Genomic DNA, 21,316 nt, shown 5'->3' with positions numbered 1-21,316 from the left:
CAGCTTTGAAATGAATCGGAAGGCTTCAAAACGTTTTGGGAATGTTTTAGAGAATTTCAGAGTTGGGCTTGCAGGGAAACAAAAACTAAGAGGGAGGGGAAAGGGGGAGAAGGACTGCTTTGATATTAACATCTAGCTCCTGGTTCGATCCCCCCAGCTTTTCCCAGGGGACACAGGCCTCCGATCTGCGCATGGGGTTTCAGCAGGCTGCTGCTGCAGGCTGGGGCCAGCAGCAGGCCAGCAGCAGCTGCTCAGCACACCCAGTGCTGAGCGCCGGGAAGACTGCAGTGCTGCTGCTGGCCCGACTGGGGGCCCACACCCCCTGGGAAGATTTGGGAAAAATTGAACCGGGGGCTGGGGAATCCCTGCCGCACAACCTGGCTCTGCAGGGAGCAGAGATCTATGCCGGGGTCTACTCACTGCTGCTACCTGCCCCACACAGCCTCAGCAGGGGGCAGGCAGCGGCGGCAAGGAGACCCCCAAAGCAGATCTTTGTTCCCTGAGGAGCCAAGTCGCGTGGCAGGGACCAGCCAGTTAACTCACCATTTTGAGCTGCTTCCCTGCCGCACAACTGCCCCAGCATGACACAGATCAGAGACCCATGCGGGGGTCTCCTCACCTGCACAGAGGGCAGCGGCCCTCCATCTTCCCCGGATGAGCCACCCACGGTACTATCCTGCTCCCCATTGAGGCCCTGCAGCTCTGCCTGGCTGGGTAGGGCTGTGCAAAGCTTCCTTGTCAGCCTGTCCAAAAAAGATTCAGCCAAAACAAAACAGGAGAGTGATCTGAAACACCAAAATGAGTCACTTTCCTCTGAAACGGCTGAATCCGAAACCTAATTGAAATACAGCCGTTTCATACAGCCCTAGCAAACAGCCCAGGAGCAATAAACTCCATCACAAACTATGCCAGAGTTTATTCAGTTACTTTAAGCACATGTAGATGCGCCCACAGCGAGGCAAGAGAGTTTAGGAGCTTGTCACATTTCAGCTGCTCTGTGGTAACTGTGAAGCCAGGCACTCTTAATCATGGTAAACCAAAGCCAAATCAGGGTAGTTTAGTAATATCCCCTTTCACACTAAGCTACTGTGGGCTATCTTTCACATACCGCAGGATAAGAGAATGCACATAGACAATTACTATGGAATAGGTGATATAGCAAATCCTTCCCTCTTTTCCTACATGATAGTAAGTTCATGCACACACACACTTTGATATTTAATATTCACTGACATTAGAGGCAGAACTGTTAATATTGCCTCTTTGTAACATTGCCTGATATGTCGTAAGATCCTATTGTAGTTACTTAGAACTTTGTCAGACTTTAGCCATCCAGGCTGAAAAATGCCAGACAGGGTACCAGCCTCAGGCATTTCTGATATAAAATTTCTAATTAAAGGTATTCAAACATTTCTGGGCACAAGACTGTGGAAAAATACATTATTTGGATTATGCTAAAAAAGAAACATTGTTTTACCGCCCCCCACCCTTTTAAAAAACAAAAGAAAACCCTCTTATGACCTTTTCTTAGAAAACTTCTGCCATGTTTTAGAGTAGGGATTTGAAATTTGACAGTGAATAACCTTTGTGTCAAAGATATGCCTCTTGCCATCCTGCTGAAAATTTGTTTAAATATGGCCATGGCATTAGCCTTTGCAGAGCATCTGCAAACTGTTCTTTTTCAGAGACTTTGTAGAGCTTTTAATTCCCCAAAGATTGCATCCCCACTAAACATCCTCTATTCCCAGGTTGAATAAGGCTTCCTACTTCATACAGCCTGCAACCACAGTTCCCAAATGCAGTACTGGGTCCAGGCAATGGAACTAAAGTGGAGACAGGCTGTCTCTAATTAGAGACTGCATCATAATACATATACACCAAGAGACTAAATTAAAGTTATATAAAAAAATTGAAATCTGACGTTCCTTAACTTTGCAAGCTTAATAATGTTATTTTAAGTTTTTTCCCCTCTGAGTGCAATATTTCTGTCACAGCAATGCTCAAAACCACCACACACAGAAGAGGATCTCATTGTATTATGTAATAGAAAAACACAAAATAAGAAAAAGACAGGATCAGCCCAAAGAGCCCACCGTCCAAACAGAATCATAAAAGTAAGAAAAAGCCCTCTTATTACACAGCCTAGCCAGCATTGTATTTTTTACAGCACTTTCACTCTTGTCCAGTCTTATTTCAAAATGTCTCAAACTGTAAAATTTTCATCACTTCCCTTGGGACACTGTTTCACAGCCTAACACATCTCTTCATCAGGAAGACTTCCCTGATACTCATCTTAAGTTTTCACATTCCTTTGGGTACCACACTTCTCATCCAACTACTCTCCCAAACTACTACACGAAATAATCCCTTTCCCAAAAGAGTGCTTACACCATTCATATAGTACATTTCTGGCTTTATCTTCCTGCTTAGTCACTGCTAAGCAAGGCTGTACGTAATTTAGCTCTTCTAATATCTCCTGATAAATCACTCCTCCAGCCCCTTAATCATTTTTGTCACTCTTCTGTGAACCCTCTCCAACTTTCAGAAATGAGGTGATTGAAACTGAATGCAGTATTCCAATTTTAACTTTAAAAAGCAGTTGACAGTGTCCCTTTAGATGCCTCATCTGCTTCAAAGTGCTTCCTGACTGAATTACAAAGGGGATTATGGCTGTCAAAGAGTAACTGGCTGCCTAATTTTCTGCTTTAAACTAAGCAAAAAAGCCTGTCGTGTGGTACAATTTCTGAATCCCAGAACTGAAAAAAAAAAAGTTTAGATACTTCTGTGCATATAATCTACAGTATATAATTCCACGTCTGGGCTAATTATATGTGTGTATACACCCCACCCCAGTATGTGTTTATAATGCAAATGCCAACTTTGCATTGCCCTGAAGCTGCTGCATAAACACATGGCAGTTAATTTCAGAGGTTACAGCAGGGGCTACTGCTTCTGTCGCATCTAGGCTAGGAACAGAAATTATGCATAAACTGGTATAAGTGTTTGGAAATCATGTCAAATCTGTAACATAATAGAAGTTCGGTGATGTAAACCACTTTCAAAATGGCCGAAACTGGCTTAAGATGAACCTGGATGGATGTAGTATCAGATTTAACTTGAATCTGCAGGGAATCTGGGAGAGAATTTCAATAAACTGATTTAACCTAAATCAGTTAACTCACACTCCTCCAGCATCCCAGAATGCTTTGCACCTCCCCTGCAAACTCTCCCTCACAAGGTGGGTGGGCTAGCCTTGCCCCAATCTGTCTGTTCCAGCCAAGCAGGGAGGCAAGCTCCAGTGCTCCCCAGCTTCTGGCCTGGGACACTGCAGGCATGTGGCTGCTTTTCCAGAATCAAAAGCGAATGTCTGTTCACTTGCTTATTGGTTCAATCTACGCACCTTAGACTAACCTGTGAAGATTGAACTGATTCAGCCTCAGGCTTTTTAACTGCCTGTACACAGCCTTAGAGAAGCTTGCAAGAGGGGGAGGGGGAGTGAAGCAGTGCTATACAACCAATTGTAAGGTATGCCTAGAACTGCGTACCATATACACTTTGGAAATTACGTAATTGGTAGCAAATTGCATGTGTGCTAAAATGATAGCCATTTTCCCTCCCACCATCTCAAAGGCTTTATTAGCCTAGAGGCGGGCAATTATTTCAGGCAGAGAGCCACTTAATGAGGTTTGGTGAGCTGTTGAGGGCCGCACGCATAGCGCCACCCCTGGATGGCTGCCCTAGTTGCCATATTGGGACCAGAAGTCCCACTCCCTAACCCCTGACCTTTGCCCAACAGAAATGCTCCTGGGGGGGAGGGAGTTGCCATCTTAGATCCACAAAAAACCAAATCATACACTAAAAGTCAAACACCTACTGTAATGTATTTAAATTTTATTACAAAAAATATCTTTGTCATGATTTGTGTTTGTGTACTGTATATAGAGGTGATGGCATAATAGCTCAAAAATAAATTCTTAGTCTTGCAGGATGTGTGTGTGCGGGGGGTGGGATGCTGTAGGGGGAATTTGTGAGGGGGTGCAGGTATGTGGGGGCATAGGGTATGGTGGGGGGTTGTGTGGCATTTGTGGGATGTGGGTGTGTGGCTCTGGAACACACTGTCTTCTCCTGCAGTCAAGGCAGGCAACACTGGTGTGCGTGCGCATGTGTGGCGTTTATGGGGTGGGAGGGAGGGTAGGATGTGTGTGGGGACCCTCCACACACACTCCCTCCATGGTACAGCATCAGGTAAGGGCACTGGTGCTTGGCTCTGACCAACGCTGCACATCGCAACCCTGCCTCCCCTGCACTTCCCTACCTGCTGCCCAGAGGAAGCCTACAGCAGCAACCCCACCCGGTACTAGAGGGGCACGCACAAGGGTGGGAGCAAGGCATAATAGGGTATGTTGAGGGCAGACGTAGGCACCTAGCTCCCACCCCCACAGGCAGAAGGGCTAGGCAGGGTACAATTTGTTGTGAGGTGCTGCAGGCCAAATGAAAGTGCCTAGTGGACCATATGCAGCCTGCAGGCTGTATTTTGCCCATCCCTGGTTCTAGGCAGATTTGTCCAAAGCTCCTTTTGGTACCATTTGTTCCAAAGGTAACCAACGACCACAAATCATTTCCATGCCCTTTAATCCTCTTTTTCATCCTCTCAGCAGGGGTGCCATGTCCCTACTCAAAACCTTCCAGGATGCCAAATGGGCATTACAAGTCATCAACAGGTGGCATCTTAAAGAAAGATCAGAGACATCTGTTCTACCATAGAGACATCAAGGGGTGTGGGAGGGAAGTATACAGACAAGGAGGACATGTCCTCCAAGCAGGAGACAGTGATGCATCACCACAGAGATTACCCTTTTGTTATCTGAGAAAGCTGGTGTCTGTTGTCCTCCATTTGACCTTTACATGTAATTAAGAGAAAAAAATCCAGTTCACTCTAGCAAGGGTGTATTTCTTACAAGCTACCATCTACAGACCCACAGCACGTCAGGGTACCAAGCTCTGCTAAGAGCAGCAGAGCCACCTAACGTACCGAACATAACCTTTTTTTTATTGCTATGATACCCCCCAGCAGTAGTTATACATACAAATAGATCTATCCAGCCATGTGCAAAGGTTTTATTAAAGTGTTTGAAACTCAAACTTTCTACCTCGACTTCTCTGCAAACTACCCAGCAGGAGAATGACTCGAGCCAGTGCATCATCAAGTATCTTCAGGTTAGGAAAAAATGTTCTCCTCTTTACAAGAAGTTAACCAAAATATACCCTTCACCTCAACAATTTTTAATTTTGTAAACTAGGATATACCAAGGTGTCCAAGTATACTTATTGCTCAGAGAAATCAACCTTTTCTGCCTAAAACAAAAAGATGACATAGCAAAGCAAGTTAATTTTTTTCAGCCACTCAAGTTTACCCAATCTGGGTGAGATTCGCCTCTGTGTACAAGAGCCTTACAATGCCTGTCTGGAACTGAATTCCCATTACAAAGTTTTAAGTGGAATTTAAGGAACAGAGAGAGTCTATTCTGTAACATCTAGAGCCAGCCATAAAGGGATGAATTGTCTTGTTAGAAGTCACATGAAATAAGTGCTGCTTTTTCAACAGCCAGATTCTGGGATCTGAATGTCCAGCTGGACCCTACTATCTTCTGTTGCCACCAAAAATAAAAGGCTAAACAGTGGAGGCAGATCTGGGGGTGGAGGTTTGGGGTCCACTTTGACTCCTGCTCCACTGAAAATGTAAAACCAACTGCCCAGGGCAGACAGCTGCATTTCTGTTCAAGGAGAGCTGAGGAAGTCAACTGAATTTAAAGCAATGCTTGATTCCTGCTAACCTCTAGTTGTTAGCACCCCTTGATCTACCTCTAATCAAGCTAGGCTTTCTTTGACAATTATCCTGTCTGTTATTTACTCCTGGTAATGTGTCTCTGCTTACCCTCCAGCATGTCCAGTAAAGCTGTGCTTCTACCTAGGAACCTGTACTGAATGGCTTTGTTCCTAGGGAACATAAATCTGCAGTAAATCAGAAACAGGAGGGGGAAGGGAATAGCTAGAAGCAGGTCTAGCTCTGCAATGGGGCAGTATTCAGAAACAGGAGGCGTTGCAAAGAGGAGGCAGAGGTAAATTTTTTCAGTGACCCTTTACAGAAGCTATAGAAGGCTGAGCCAGCAGCACAATCATGGCAGCATAAAATGGGGAATGGTGGATAAGAGTGGTTGGTCTCCCAGGTAAAAGCATGGCCAATGACTGGAGCAAATCCTCCCTCAACCCTAACTGTTTGTTTCTGTAAATTGAGGGTAGAGAGCAATGGAGACCAGCTACAGGCATGTTGTGAGGAAGTGGGGGAGCAGGGCAGAAGTAGTTACAGCCCTGCCCTCTACCTGCTCCATGGTTTGGGGCTGTGAGATGTGAGGGGGACTGTTTAGGAGGGGTTTAAGGGAAGGGGCTCTGAGGATCTGAATGGGGGGCAGGGGTCCATGGGCAACAGGGATTTGGTGGGGGGGAAAGGGCCTGTGGGGTAGAGAATAGGAATAGGGAGGGGCTGGGGTATTATGGGGGTGGGAACGAGAGACAGATGGGGTTTGCAGCTAAAGGAGGCAGTGGGGTCTCTGAGGGTGAAATAAGAGTACAAGGGGGTTGGGAGGGCTATAGTGAGGTTTGAAAGCTCAAAGAGTCAAGGGAGGGCTCAGTGAAACATGAGGGATGGCGCAGGGTCGGGGGGACTGGGACATAATCAGGATAAGTCTGTGCAGGGTGCCATGGATTCATGGGGGCAGTGAAGAGGCAGGGTAGGATGCAGCGAGACAAAGTAGATGGCAGGGTCTGATGGGTTTGGGGTGGAGTTGAGCATGAGGATGTGTGGCTAACAGGGGACAGAGTGGACCTAGGGGTATCTGAAGTCACAGGGGCAATGCATAAAGGGGAATGAGGGGTGCTTTGGGGCCATTGTGTAGTTATGGCTCACTTTTTTGCAAAAGCACTTTAGAAACAGAGAATAAACAGATTTTCTAAAAGCAGGACCTGTGGCCAAGATAAGTCGGTTCGTTTTTAAAAGAGAGAGAGAGAGAAAGAAGCTCCTTTAAGAAGCACTGAAGTTTTCACTCCCTGCTGTGGCAGATTCCTTACTGTTATTAACACTATAAATATCTGCTTACTACCAAGGTGTCTTGTCATTTACAAAGCGAAAAGCACAAGACAAGCTGGGTAGTAAATAATAGGGAGTGTGCATCTGACTCAGGACTAGGGCTCAACAGCATTTCCTTCCTATGTTATATCGATTTGCTGAAAGAAAAAGAAGATGTTTCTCTGTTTCCAGACAGACTTGGCACTTACTGCAGTTCTCCTCATCGCTGCCATCTGGACAGTCCTCAAAGCCATTGCACTGGAAACGGCCAATGATGCAATGGATACCACTAGCACAGGGGAAGAATGTGGCCCCACATCTAGACTTGGCTTTTGCTGAAATACAAACAAAGACAGCAGGAATTAGGAAGGGTTTACAGGAGACCAAAACATTTCCATCACAAAAGGAGCTATTATTAGAGATGAGGCGAGCACATCACCTGGTATTCAGGTTGTCAGTGCTCTCTCCATTGTAAGACTAGTTTTCCAGGCTTATGATGCTGCCAAACTGTTTGGCTGAGCTGAACGTTTCCATGCCTCAACCTGAATCTTTTGGTCACCCCAAATATGTTTTGCCCTGTTAAAAGGTTCTGGTGACCTTTTCTTTGGAGGATTCTAAAAGACCTAGGGTTTGACCATAGACTCGAAATTTAGCAGGAGGGCTGGACCATGCCCTTACAGCATCCAGGAGAATGCCCTCTGGTATCCCCTTGGAAATTCACATGAATTTCCCATCTTAGGGTGGAAAAAACCCACAATTAGTATACAAGATCACCAAAGCTCTTTACAGAAGGCAGTCATTACTATTTACCTATTACACAGGCAGAAAATGGAGACGCAAGGATAGAAGTAACTTGCACGCTCACCCAGCAGGCCAGATGCAGAGATGGGTGCACTGATGAGAGCTTTGCAGCCACAGCCCAAGGTTTTCCCTGAAAGTATGGTCTGTTACAGTCTGCAATGGGTCCAGGTACTTAAAATGAGAACCTAAATTGGGGGCTCCTTTCTCCTGCGTTCTTAAGAGAGGTGTAAGCAGGGCAACTGGCAGCTATGATGCATACAGCTGTGATGGCTGCAGGGTCCCCCTGCCGCTGTCCCTAAGACACAAAAGAAGAGCTGCTTGTCCCAATTTCCAATTCCTCCCACCCCTCCACTCCCTAATTATGTTACTGGTTTTTAATGCTCTTCCTGCCAGGCTCAAGAAGCCTAGTTGAAGAAGATACCTATTTTAAATGCAGCGGAAATAAGAGCTAGGCATAGGGTCATAGAATGGAAAGAAGAGCCTGGCAGTAGGCGAGGGAAACTGGGATTAGAAATTGGGGTGTGGAGGGAGAAAGCAACTTGCTACACAAAGAAAAGCGGAATCAGGGGAAGAGAGGAACATCCAGATTTAATGATGAGACTGTGAAGGAAGTCTGGGACACAAAAGCAATTGGTAAGACCGTGTGGGAGGAGAAAGACAAGAGGCCGGAACAGCGGGAAAAGAAGAAAGATTAGCTGAGGTGCCGGGCAACTGGGTCCTGTGACTGACAGGGCAAAGAAACTGGGGATACTAGTGCACACTCCCATCCTGGACCTGGATGGGACCCCAAAGTTCCTTTGAAGTCAACACATCTACGTAAAAATCAACTAATGATTGTGTATGCTCAGTCCTTTTTCTAGTTCTGGTCCACATGGAAGATGACAACCTACTACTGCTACCAGTTGGTTTGCTTGGATGTGGTCAGTGGAGCAGCCCTAAAGGTTCCATGGCGCACATGGGTGCCACCATAGTGCCACTTATGACATTTCTGTTTTTTCAGTTTGCACTTACACACACAGACACACCCACATGCACATGAACATTAAGCTTATAAATTAAGCATTCAAAAATGCTAGAATTAACATTGTTAATTCAGCATCCATGCACATACACATTAGAAGTTACACTGGCAACTTTCTGAATTCTAACATTTTTACTTTTTAAGTATTTGACTTTATTAAATAAATATTAAGAAGACTGGAACCTTTTTGTCTGCAACAGGAAAACACAGACTGCACGAACTGTCTCCCTTTCTCCTCTGGTATTTGTCTTTTCTTGGATCATAAGTTCTTCATGACAGTGACTATGTCAGTTTAAGAGCACCAACACAGTAAATAATAAGGAATAAAAACAGGAGCATCAAAACACCCTGAGCAAACAAGATTTAAACACAGCTGCTCTATAATCTGGATCTTTGTGTTTGTTGCTTTGCAGCACAGCAAGGCCACTTTTATCAAGGCAAAAGCAAAGAAAGAACTCAGAGCCCCTCGCTGCAAAAACATAGGTCTCCATCACTTTTGTTCAATGCAAGAGGTCTGGATAAAGCGGCCATGGATAACCCATTCCCTGGAGCATGTCACAGGAATCCAATAGGGTAGCTGAACAACACATCTGTTCAAATTCCTTGATTCCCTTCTCTTAAGCTATTTAGGATTCGCCTGCAGCTATTATGTCCTTATACCTGTATCCCAGCATTCTGGTTCCTTTGGAAGAGTTCCTCCAAAGTACAGCCAGTCATCGATCTTACAGTGTTTGTAACAGTCCCCAAATCCAGATGCATGCCAGGTGCATCTCTGGGACACCCTCCCCAGGTACTTCCACACCTTTGTGGTGCCCTTCTGCCCCAAACCCATCTCTACTGACTGCTGCCTGAACACTAAGAATAAACTGAGATGTACCAGGAGCCAGCTTGTTGGCCTGATATGCTTCAGCCCTACCTGTCTGTCTCAGGCCACACCAGCCCTTAGTAGAGGAGATTCTGCCAGCTAGTGACCAGTCAAGTTTTATGAAACTTTCTTTCCTTAGAATAGGCAAGCCTGTATGGTTAAAATCACTGGAATCACTGACAATAAGTGGGATAGAAAAAGATAACCAAAATACTCCTGTATTATAAAACAGGAACAAGCATAAGAAATAAGTAACCGTATGCTGAGATACAGACAGAAGTATAATAATAAACAAACAAAAGAAAATATCAGAACACTAACCCAGTCTTGCTCTGCATCTTTAATCCAAGAATGCAGTCTCCACCAAGCTCATGAGCTGGGGGACTCCAGCATTTCCCTATATCCAGGAAAAATTGAAGACCCAACCATGCTCTCAAGGCAGGCTTAAGTATAGTTGCTTATGTAGCTATTCACATATATCGACTCTTTGATTCTCGGGAGGCCAGCTCTATACAAAGCTCTCTCTGCCCCCCCACCCCACCCTCTACTGAGGTGCATGTCTGCTAAAGTAACACCTTTCCTCATCTAATTAAGAGTAGAATATGTGCATTATTTAAGACAGACAGACTACTAATCCTAAAGATGATTGCAGATAATTTCCCCCCATGGGAAGAAATCTCCTTCCCCCAAACAGTTTGACTAGCCATTGTCAGGTAAAGCCTGGCTCCTATGCCTGAGAGCACATCCATGAAGGACAGGAGAAAACAACTCAAGTCATATGCTAATTTCAAGGCATTACTGCTCCTCAAATACTTAGGCTTGGGGTTCTTCCTACAGGTCAAAGAAAAGCACAGTTTACTACTTGAAAGTCATTCTCACATTGTGTAATCGTGGCCCTACTATAGCACATAAGAAATACATTTTATATCCCATACCACAATACACGTGAACAGAAGGGCAATAAGGCTAAATGCACTGTGACATTACCTGTACACAGAGCTTATGCATGCCATATCACCAAAACTTAAATCATGCAAGATACCCCACAAAGCCCTTAGGTTCATGGCAGTGCCCTTTCACAAAGCTGGCTTTTATGTGTGCATGTGTGGGTAGCTGAAAAAAAATCTCACATTTTTACAACACACAGATTTTGAGAAGGCCCCTTGAACTGGACTTCAAACAGTGCCAGAATGAGTCTACATGGCACAGACTGGCAAAGTTTAATGAGAGTATGATGAAGCAGCGGTATGGGAGAGATCAAAAGGAGGCACAGGGGATGGCAACAGAAACAGAAAAGTGATAGCCGTTAAGAAGGGTGATGGCTGCTTTGGCTCTGAGACTTCAGTACTAATTTGCAGGAGATTCTCTTTTGCAGAGCTGAAGCGAGTACAGATGCATTGAAGCCTCTTTCCTATGTTGTTCAGCAGATACTGTAATATAAACTGTTTTAAGAGAAGTCACACAATCCCTCTTATTTGATTTAATACCCTTCAAAACAAAGTCTGCAGTTCCTCTCGCACTTTCTCTTCATCATACAAGACAGTCTCAGTTCAGATTAGGAAGCATTAAATGAGATCTATCAGTGAATTTCACATATCCACCAAACTACCATATTTTCTGAAGCAAATCCAAGGTCCACTCAGAAATAATGGGCCATTGCTTTGAAGAAAACAGGTAATAAATTATCCTGGAGTCACCACCACATTTAACACACACTAACTTTGGCAGTGGAAAAAAATCCTCCCAACTGCAAAATATTTGAAAGACTTCAGAACTCCTTCTACAGATAAAACTTGTAACCACAGAGCTTGTGGTATCATGGATTTTATCAATGTAATTGAATAGCTTTAAGGTCTGAGAAAAGTCCATACTCCTTTTTTATTTTTTAAACCACCCCAGCTACAGATTACAAAGACCACTGAAAGTACCACCACACCAGGCAGAATTTCTGATCTCTGCTGCTTCTCTTAAGGTAAGAGAAACCCATCTCTCTTACTTTAAGAACTTATTTGGGAAACACCTTGTTTCCTACCATACCTTCATTAGCCTGCAGGAAATGCAACTGACAAAACTACTGTAAAACATATTGTTGCCTGGCTTTAAAAGGACCAAATGGATTTCCTCTACCTGTAAGGGGTGGAAAGAAGAGTGCAAGCACTCTTGCAGAATTTACCTGGGAGTAAAATGTGTCAGTCTTCCCTTTGCAAAAGGGAGCAGGAGCAGGCTGGCACAAGGTCCAATGCCAACAAAAGAGGATGAAATTTTAGCAGTCCTACACAGATGACAAAGGAAGCCAAAGCCACAGAGCTGCTGCAACCATATGGAGCTAGATACCATGCAGGAATCCTATAATCAAAACTGAAAAACTAGATGACATTGTGAAATAGTTCTGGAGTGTCTTCCACTGCATATCTGGCAACAGAGTTACCTGTGGATGGGGATGTGGGGAAATACAGATCTCACAGACTGCCAAAAGCACTTTGAAACACCACTGAACCTGGGGCAGAACCAACCGAAGAGAAAAGGGGGCTCATGTAGACTTACTGGGTGCATCTACATGAGACAGTTTAATGTGCAGTAAACAAATCTAATGTGCATTCAAGTGTCACTGTCTACATGTGTGCAGCAATTACTGTGCAGTATATTAGCTTAATGCACCGTTTTCTAGTACCTGTAGATACAGGTACTGTAGATACTAGTACTAAACCACCCCAATCTTCATGTAGCAGAGAGAGCTGTCCCAGTTACTGGGCAGCTGCCTCCCAGCCATGTGGACATTGGGACTCCTCCTGATCTCCACATGGGTGCGAGAGTTGTCCCCTCCAACTCAGGACAAGCCCGATCTCCCCCCAGCTGGGGCTGCCCACCAATCCACGACAGCTCCTCCACCCCACCCTTCAGCCCTCCAGAGCTTGGGGCTAAACCCAAACACCCTCTGCCAGCCTGGGGCTGGCACCCGGGGGAGCCTGGAGCTCCAATTTGCTCCTGACGGGAGTGCATGTGTAGATGTGCACCAAGGAACACTTCAATGAACCTGAATGTTCTGCACAGAAAATTGAGGCATATTAACTGCATGTCTGCATGTGTAGACACGCCAAGCATTTTCGTTATGAGTAGCTGATTCTTTCATTTCAAGACTCTGCGCTATTTGTAACAGATTTAACAACAACAAAATATTTTAAAGTAACCAAAACAAACCTTCCAAAATATAACCTTTAGCAGAGGCCTCCGATACGTTTGGCTGAAACTTCTGCTAACTCAAAGCAGCATGGCTTGGCAGACTCACAGCGCTTATGGAATTTGCAGTCTATTTTAGATTGGACATCCTTTTTGGCCCTCTGGCACAACTGTACTTAAAGTGTGCTCATACACGAGCAGCGCGACTACTTTGATGTGCTGTAATTATAGCATGTAGGAGTGGACTCGATTAATCGAATCTGCTGGAGCATGGTAGTTACTGTGCACCAGCAGACTCCCATGTGTCGTATCAGCATCCATGCATTTAAAAATGGCACCTGGGGGGCTTTAACTAAAGCTCACTTGACAAGCTTCATCTAAAGCTCATTGAATGAGCTTTATCTAAAGTGGCCCCACCACCATTTTTAAGTGTGGGGACACCAATACACAAGATGCTCCATGTGCTTTAATTAGATCAGTCCTTGAAGTACAAACACCCAAAGCTTCTGAGCAGGTATTATTTGATCGTTGCCCAGAAATTCATAGAAGAAAGGCAGCTTGTTCCTTTTACTACAGAAAGAGATCTTCTCATAGCAATGCAACAAGCTCCAAGACCTTTAGCACTATCCTGGAGGATACGTCTTCCAGAACCTGATAAACCGAGCAGCTGTGATATATATAAAAAATTTTCAACCTTTTTTAATAAGTGTACTGCTTCGGTCTCAATGTTTCAGTTCGTGTACCCCTTCATATTTTTTTCTGTTCTTTTGGGGAGGACAGGGCAGATCAAAGCCCCCACAGTGAGGGAGGGAGCGGGGTTCAAGCAGGCGTTGCATAGGTGGAGGGAGAAAAAATTATTTGTGAGGGATGAGTGTGTATGTGCACACTCCCCCCAGCAGTTAAGTCTATGGAGGAAAGAGCAGGGGGAGGGGAAGGGGACATGGAGAAGGGCAGACTGAGGTCCCTCATGGTGAGGAAGAGAGCAGGGCATAGGCAGGAGCAGGGCTGGGGTGAGTGGGGCCCTGGCCGGGCTGGGTGGTGTGGCACCTCCAGCCCTCTGCCCACCACCCAGCCTGGCTGGGGCCCCACTCACCCCAGCCCCTACTCCTGTCCCACTCCCTCCCTCACCTGTTCCCCCTCCCCTCCGAGAGTGAGAGATGGAGTGGGGCTGGCGATGGAGCCCCCCACAGTGCAGGAAGGAATGGGGCAGGAACCATTAGACGGGTGGAGGCAGGGAGGCCCGAGGTGTGCTGTGTGGGGCCAGCAGTGCCTGATGCATCCCTCCTCTTCCCTCTCCCCCAGGTAAGAGGCAAACATGCCAAGGGAGACACCACCACTGCGCCCCAGGGACACTGTCCCCACCCACCTGCACGTACCCCTTATGACTTGTCTAAATACCCCTGGGAGTACATGTACCTCCGGATGACAACCCCTGACATAGATGATTACATGGTCAGGTGGGTGGCAAATTGGCTTAGGGGTCATGCCCAGGGAGTGGTGGTAGATGGGTCGGTATCAACCTGGAAAGATGTGGGCAGTGGAGTCCCATAGGGCTTGGTCCTTAGACCTGTGCTGTTCAATGTCTTCATCAGTGACTTGGATGTCAGTGTGGAAAGCACTCTGTCCAAATTCTCAGATGATACCCAATTATGCGGTAAAGTTAACACACCAGAGGGTAGGGAATATATCCAGACAGATCTGGACAGTTTGGAAAAGTGGGCAGAACAGAATAGGATGCAGTTCAACAAGGACAAGTGCATGGTGCTGCATCTAGGAAGAAGGAATCACCAGCACACTTACAGACTAGGGGAGGACCTCCTCAGCAGTACAGCAGTGGAAAAGGACCTCAGAGTCATTGCTGACACCAAGATGAACATGAGTTGTCAATGTGATAAATCAATCAGTAAAGCTAACCACACTTTATCATGCATTTGCAGGTGTATGACAAACAGGTCCAGGGAGGTGATACTTCCCTTCTATGCAGAATTGGTCAGGCCACAGGTGGAGTATTGCATCCAGTTTTGGGTGCCGCACTTCAAAAGGGATGTAGGCAAGCTCGAGAGGGTTCAGAGGAGGGCCGCTCATATGGTTAGGGGCCTGCAGGCAAAGCCCTACAAGGAGAGATTGAGGGCATTGGATCTCTTCAGCCTCCACAAGAGAAGGCTGAGAGGCGATCTTGTGGCTGCCTATAAATTTATGGGGGGGGGGCCAGAAAGGAATAGGAGATGTTCTGTTTACTAGGGCACCCCTTGGAGTAACTAGGAACAATGGCCACAAATTGACAAAGACCAGATTTAGGTTAGACATCAGGAAGGTCTTCTTCACGGTACGGGTTGCTAGAATCTGAAATGGGCTTCCAAGGGAGGTGGTGCTCTCCCCTACCTTGGGAGTCTTTAAGAGGAGGCTAGACATGCACCTGGCTGGGAGTCTTTCCTGTCCAGGACAGGGGGTCAGACTCGATCTGCTGAAGTCCCTTCCAACCCAAACATCTATGAATCTATGAAGCATTACTGACAGTAGCAAGTTCAGCAGTTTACCGAATAAAGTCTATACTCACCTGCCCCTCCCTTTTCTCCAGCACACACCCATCATTGCTAAAGGTTTTCAAAAGTATCTCTTGATAATGATTTAAAGCCCTGACTTTTTTAGGCAAACCTATCTGGGGGAAAAATCTGAGTTGACAGTTTGCCTTATATTTAAAGTGTTACAAGTAAACAATGGTTGTATATTAGGCTGCTTTGATGACCTTGGCTTTGGTATCCTTGAGAAGCTCCCTCCCTGCTCCACACATGCCAAAGGACTGACCAAAATTAAAAAAAAAAAACCCTCAAAAACGGAAGACACGCTTTGGAGCTGCTCAAGAGTCTCAAGTCCAAAGCCCAAGGGATTAGGGGATAGACAGACTGCATGCTAGAGAGAAGGCAAAGGGCCCAAAATGCACCGAGAAGTGCCCTGATACGTGGACACTCCACCCGCAAAGTGCCAGCATGTGTTGCAACAGTAGCACAAATTTGCACTAGACAGTAAGGAGAGCTGCTATGAATACATATACGGACACTTGGGCTGCAGCCCAGAGCATTCAACCTGTTGTACATTCCTTTGTAATAGAGGTTGTTGGTTATTAAGACACAATGGGCTTCTGTTTTTGTGAAAAATCTGATTTTCTTTGGTTTACATTACAGAGATAAGACAGTCCCAAATTAATATACATCTCATCAGATTCAGAGTTCAGAACAACTCATAACCTGGCCGTGTACTGCACACTCCCAGAACACCACTGTGCAGCAAACTATCCTGGCTAGGGCAAAGGGTCAGAGCATGCTCTTAAGGCCTCCTTCAGCTATTCAGAACCTCAGTAGACTCTGGTAATTGCTCATGTATCGGCTATCCTAAATTAGCAGTCTTCCAAGTTTCTCCCTCTAACCTGCTGGCAGAGTTTTCCCTTTGGCACTACAAATACAACATGCTGCAAAAATAATAGAAATACTTGGCTCAACTGAGATCCAGCCTAGTTGTAAACCATCTCTACCAGCCCTTTAACCTGCCAAATTTATTTTCGGTGGTCATCCAGTACTTCCCTGAGGTTCCAGTCAAATCCTTCCTTTCTACTGTCCGGTATATGGTTTAATGAGCCAAGAAATCAAAAGGGCAAATGGGGGCAGCAAGAATTCCAGCTGGCATTGAAATACCTCCAATGTGAAGGTGCCAGTAGAGAAAGCGTCCCTGCATACAGTATTCCTAAGATATGAGCACCGTTAGCCGTCTCCGATCATCCAGTGTTAAGTGTCAGCAAAACTCCTTTTGTGGTCCATGCATGATAGTATCACCACAGGTTGCTTTGTTTGTGAACTCAACAACAACAGGAGGGATGGGTGGGAAAGAATCAAGACAGAAGTTCATTTATCACCTCACTATTGTTAGGAAACCTCATTTTAATGAAAGTGTTTATCATTTTCTGCAGACTGGTCAGAATCACCGTTCTATGCAACGTAACAGCCTTGCACATCTGGATAACAGCTATCTGACACCATGCATTTTCCAAAACCAAATGGAGTGCCTACTGATCTAGCCCAACCCAAGGCTGCAAGCTTCCTGGGCATCTTTACACAGCTCCAGGGGTGGGGCACTTTAATTACAGCAGCTCCAAAAGCCGTTCTAATTAAAGCACCTGCAGCGTCTCATACATTTGGCGCCCTGCACTTCAAAATGGCAGCAGGGGCACTTTAACTAAAGCTTGTTCAACAAGCTTTAGTTAAAATGCCTCTGCTGCCATTTTGAAGCATGGGGATGCTGAATACACAAGGTGCCATGGGTGCTTATTAGCACAGGTTATCAGCACAGATGAATCAAGTCTGCTGCAACGTACTGTAATTATTGTAATTACAGCGAGTTGAAACATCATCCTCGCGTGTCTACACGTACTCTCTGAGCCCAATTATACCCATTCACCCCATTTTCCCCACAACCAAAACAGTTTTCATATTCATGCCACTGGACTGGTGCACTCAACAACTTAAGGAATGTGAAATTCCTTCACCTGTGGCTGACAGTCCCACACTAACATCAGAATCCAATCTCACCACTAACTGCTCATTTCACCAGCCCCCAAAAGCCTAACCCACTGTGTAAAGCTGGACAGCAAATAAGTACAGCCTCTGCCAACTTTCATTCACTGCCTTCCCTTCAAGCTGTCTCATTTTTAATGCTGCGTGATTAGTCACTGAGGTAGCTGTAGTTCCACAAATACTGAAGAGCCGGTCACCCTCTCTCTAACAGGCAATTCAGCTCATTCACCCACCCCCTACCCCTGACACCCAAATGGCAGGGGAATCAAAACCCAAGGAAGAATAGATAATAGAATGGAATGGAAACAGTGGTGGAAACTTAATTGCAAAATCACTGCATATCCCCAAGAGGATAGCTGATATCCCACAATGCACTACAATAACTTCTGAGAAAGTAGCGCGGCGCAAGAAAGCGATGCAGAGAACGCTGGGATGTCTACCGCAGTGCTGAACATCCTCTGCTGATACACTCTGTTTCTGGGAGAAAGTGCTGCAACAACAATGGCAGACAAACGCAAACACATTCTAGTGACCCGGCAATGTCAGCAGCTGTATGCCAGCAGAAATTTTACTGGTAGAATTTTAGCATAGATGTAAGCTTGGCCAATTTACAAGCCTTTTGGGGAACCTGCAGTCTGCATCTGATTCACAGACTTTGATTGTAGCAGTTAAGAGATCCAATGACTCGACTGTGTTACAACTCCTAGTGCATGCACCCCCCCCCCAACTGCCATACTAACAGAGCACAGGCAACCTTAATGCTGGCAATTCTTAACTCCTGAGTGCTGCTCTTTGCAATTTTAACGCTGGTCTTTTGACAAGTTGTTAAGAAACGTAAGATACTAAGTCAATTTATACTGACAATGAGAAGAAAACAACAGGACCAGGGTTTTCATTCATTTAAGTCCAATTAAGAATCACATGAAACTATTCAGGAACCTAAAAGAAAAAAGAGGCAAAACCTTTTTAAATTCTTAGAATCTCAAATGCCTACGGTAAGCAAGTGGGTGGGATTTAGAAACGTTCACTTTTAGGTTGGAGGTTTAGATACTGGCAGTAGCAAATTGCTACCATTTGATGGTTATGGTGTTTGCTTCAGTCCACTTCCACAAGTGTCCATATCACTAAAATCCTGCTTCAGTCAGGTATCTAAGTAGATGGCTATGACCCATGGAGAGTAAAACAGTTTACCCGAGTAGCAGCCCACCTGATTTCCATGCTTATCCCAAGTACAATTACCTCCATTCAATAAGCAGAAATTTCCAGTATACCTATGTATGGTGGAAATTAATATTCTCCCTTGTCCAGCTACATTTGGTATGGAGAAATCTCAGAAGTAACACAAGTCTTAATTTGTACCTACATCAGCTAAGCCTGAATAGATAGATTGGAGCATTTGAAAAGGAGCACCAGAGAAAAGAACCAGTGAACTTTGCATTTCAGAACCTTACACTGGCCACCGTTATCCACTAGGAATAGTTCCCTAAAATCACTGCCCAGTTCTCAAAACTACATCATAAAATGGCTGGTCAACTGAGTTTAGAAATAGTTACTGGCTACAGCATAATAACTGATCTCTAACGTGAAACCTCACATTGATTCACTGGTTAATACTGAACTTCACAAGGTCTGTGCACCCCACTAGTCCTGAGACCTATTTTGGCAGTTTCCTGCTGCCCTTTTGCACAGGGCATGAATTTACACCCTAAAAGCAAACTTGCTCTTTGTTTTTAACTTTTTTTTTGGTCTACTTTAAAAATAGCAATTTCCCTTAAAATTGGGTTGTTTATTTCAATGTAGAAATGACAGCTCACAGGCAGTGTTCTGCAGCATTGATTAACAGAAAAACATATTACTAGCTTTAGGGCACAAAAAGAGTGAAACTCATAATGCATTATTTTCCAAAAGTTTAATCTATTTCATTATATTTTTCAGCATACAGAAGAACAGTATCTACAGTGTGAAGTGAGGCAGACATACAGCATACACTGTGTACAAACATAATTATATATACTTGGATAAACAGAAATTATGAAACCCCGCAGCTTGGTTATAGGGTCCCAAAACATGATTGAAACTGGAGAGTAATAAAGCAGAACCTCTTTCTCAGATGCACAGATGCTTTGTATTGCATAATTAATGCTGCAATTGATTAGCCAAGAGATCTGTTAGCCGAGCTAATTATCAGCAGGGGAGGTGCAGAAGATGAAGTAAAGAACAAAGGCTAAGAACAGAAGGACTGGCTCAGGATCTTCCAAGACAATCCCAACACTGTTCAAAAATAAATACAAAAAAAACATTGCTGGGAAATCAAAGAGAAAAGCTTTTGAGAAGCTAGAGCCACATGCTAGGAAGCCTTTGGACCAGGAGGATCCCAAATGGAAGATTTTTAAATTCCATGTACTAAATGGTTTGTCTTATTGTAACCAATGCACTAAATCTGACAAAGGGAACTCCAGGGAGGAAAACTCACTGGCTGGCTCTCCATTCCTGAATCAGTTGGTCCATGCCTCCAGCATTTCACTCTTTGTTCTGCCCCACCTTAGTGCATCCCATGAAGATACTGGACAGTAAAAAATAGCTACCTCACAGCACACCCATTAGAACAAACAGATATCTTTGTACTCCTCCCACCCTAAATCTCTTAAAAAAACAGAGACATCTTCATAATTTCTCAGATATTTTCCATTAGGAAACAAAGAAAAACTTTACTGATGATGCAGCTGTGTTTCAAAACACCAGTTAAGGAGCAGACATGTCAAGACTCCCTGCAGCTGGAAATAAGCTATACATACTGCCTCAAAACTCCCTCCCTCCTTTCCCCACAATTTCAATAGCAATCATGCAAAATAGGTCTATGCGGCTTCATGCTCACAGGTCTCAATCCAACAATAATGATGATGTATTTGACTAATCAAACTTTGATATCTTCCATGCAAGAGCCCCAACTCTCTAAACTAATTGTGTATCATGTGCAGATGCTGCATTATGCTTCTGCCACTAATATTTTCTTAACCTCTTTTCTGCCAGTCCCCTCCCTAACTCCAAGTACTCTGTTACACCAGAGTTTTTTTGGCTATTCAGACATTCCAGGAAAATGGCCAAAGCACCACGATGCCCCTCTGTCATGCAAGACTGTGCTGAAGGCTCAAATAGCTTGATACAATGGAGGTATAAAGCATTAACAAAGCGACTGCTTTATGAAAGAGTTAAGAATAGTTTCCTTCTTCCCCAATCATAGCCCCACTCCTGAGTGAAGAGCTTAGCATCAATATAAGGACTCTGCTTTATGAAGTTATGCTCCATAAGAAAAATGGCAATGAGCTGCACCACCTTTCACCTCTGGATAGCTGATGCAAATCCGTATCAGCTCAGCTGTGACAGAAAGTTATTCCCAGCTATTTAATTGCTTTTCAGGAGGCCCTTTTTAAAAAGAGTTTTGTAGTTTCAGTTCTTAGTGGACCAGCAAATCCCACTGCCATCAGCAGTCAACACACTATGTGGGCATGGGAGAGCATGACCTGCTGGCTTAAGGGTGGATCCCCTTAGGGGTAGGGTAGAAGCGTGCTGGTCCAGTACTGAGTAGGTTTCACTGTCTCTGCTAGGCATGTCTCATGGTAAATAAGACTAAAGCTGGCACCATTCCCCAGTATTAATTCAAGGTCATTAACACTATGCATTTTCACACACAGCAGAAATGCAGTTTTTGAACCTCAGCTAGTCTGTGTCCAAAATATGGCTGTCTTCCCATATCCTGCACAGCA

The 21,316-nt window shown here is 44.8% G+C and overlaps 1 protein-coding gene across 1 annotated transcript in view; it reads right to left on the bottom strand.

Moving 5' to 3' along the window:
* Positions 1-21,316, bottom strand: part of LDLRAD3 (low density lipoprotein receptor class A domain containing 3) — a 226,289-nt gene that overhangs the window by 103,886 nt on the left and 101,087 nt on the right. Inside the window, exon 5 of the mRNA XM_090034631.1 lies at positions 7,333-7,458. Within this exon, the coding sequence (XP_089890757.1) occupies positions 7,333-7,458 (126 nt within the window). The remainder of the gene's footprint in view (positions 1-7,332; positions 7,459-21,316) is intronic.

The sequence above is a fragment of the Crocodylus siamensis genome, chromosome 2 (genome assembly GCF_052110815.1).
Source record: "Crocodylus siamensis isolate JL-2025a chromosome 2, ASM5211081v1, whole genome shotgun sequence".
NCBI lineage: Eukaryota > Metazoa > Chordata > Crocodylia > Crocodylidae > Crocodylus > Crocodylus siamensis.
This window is presented reverse-complemented; position numbering and strand designations above follow the sequence as displayed.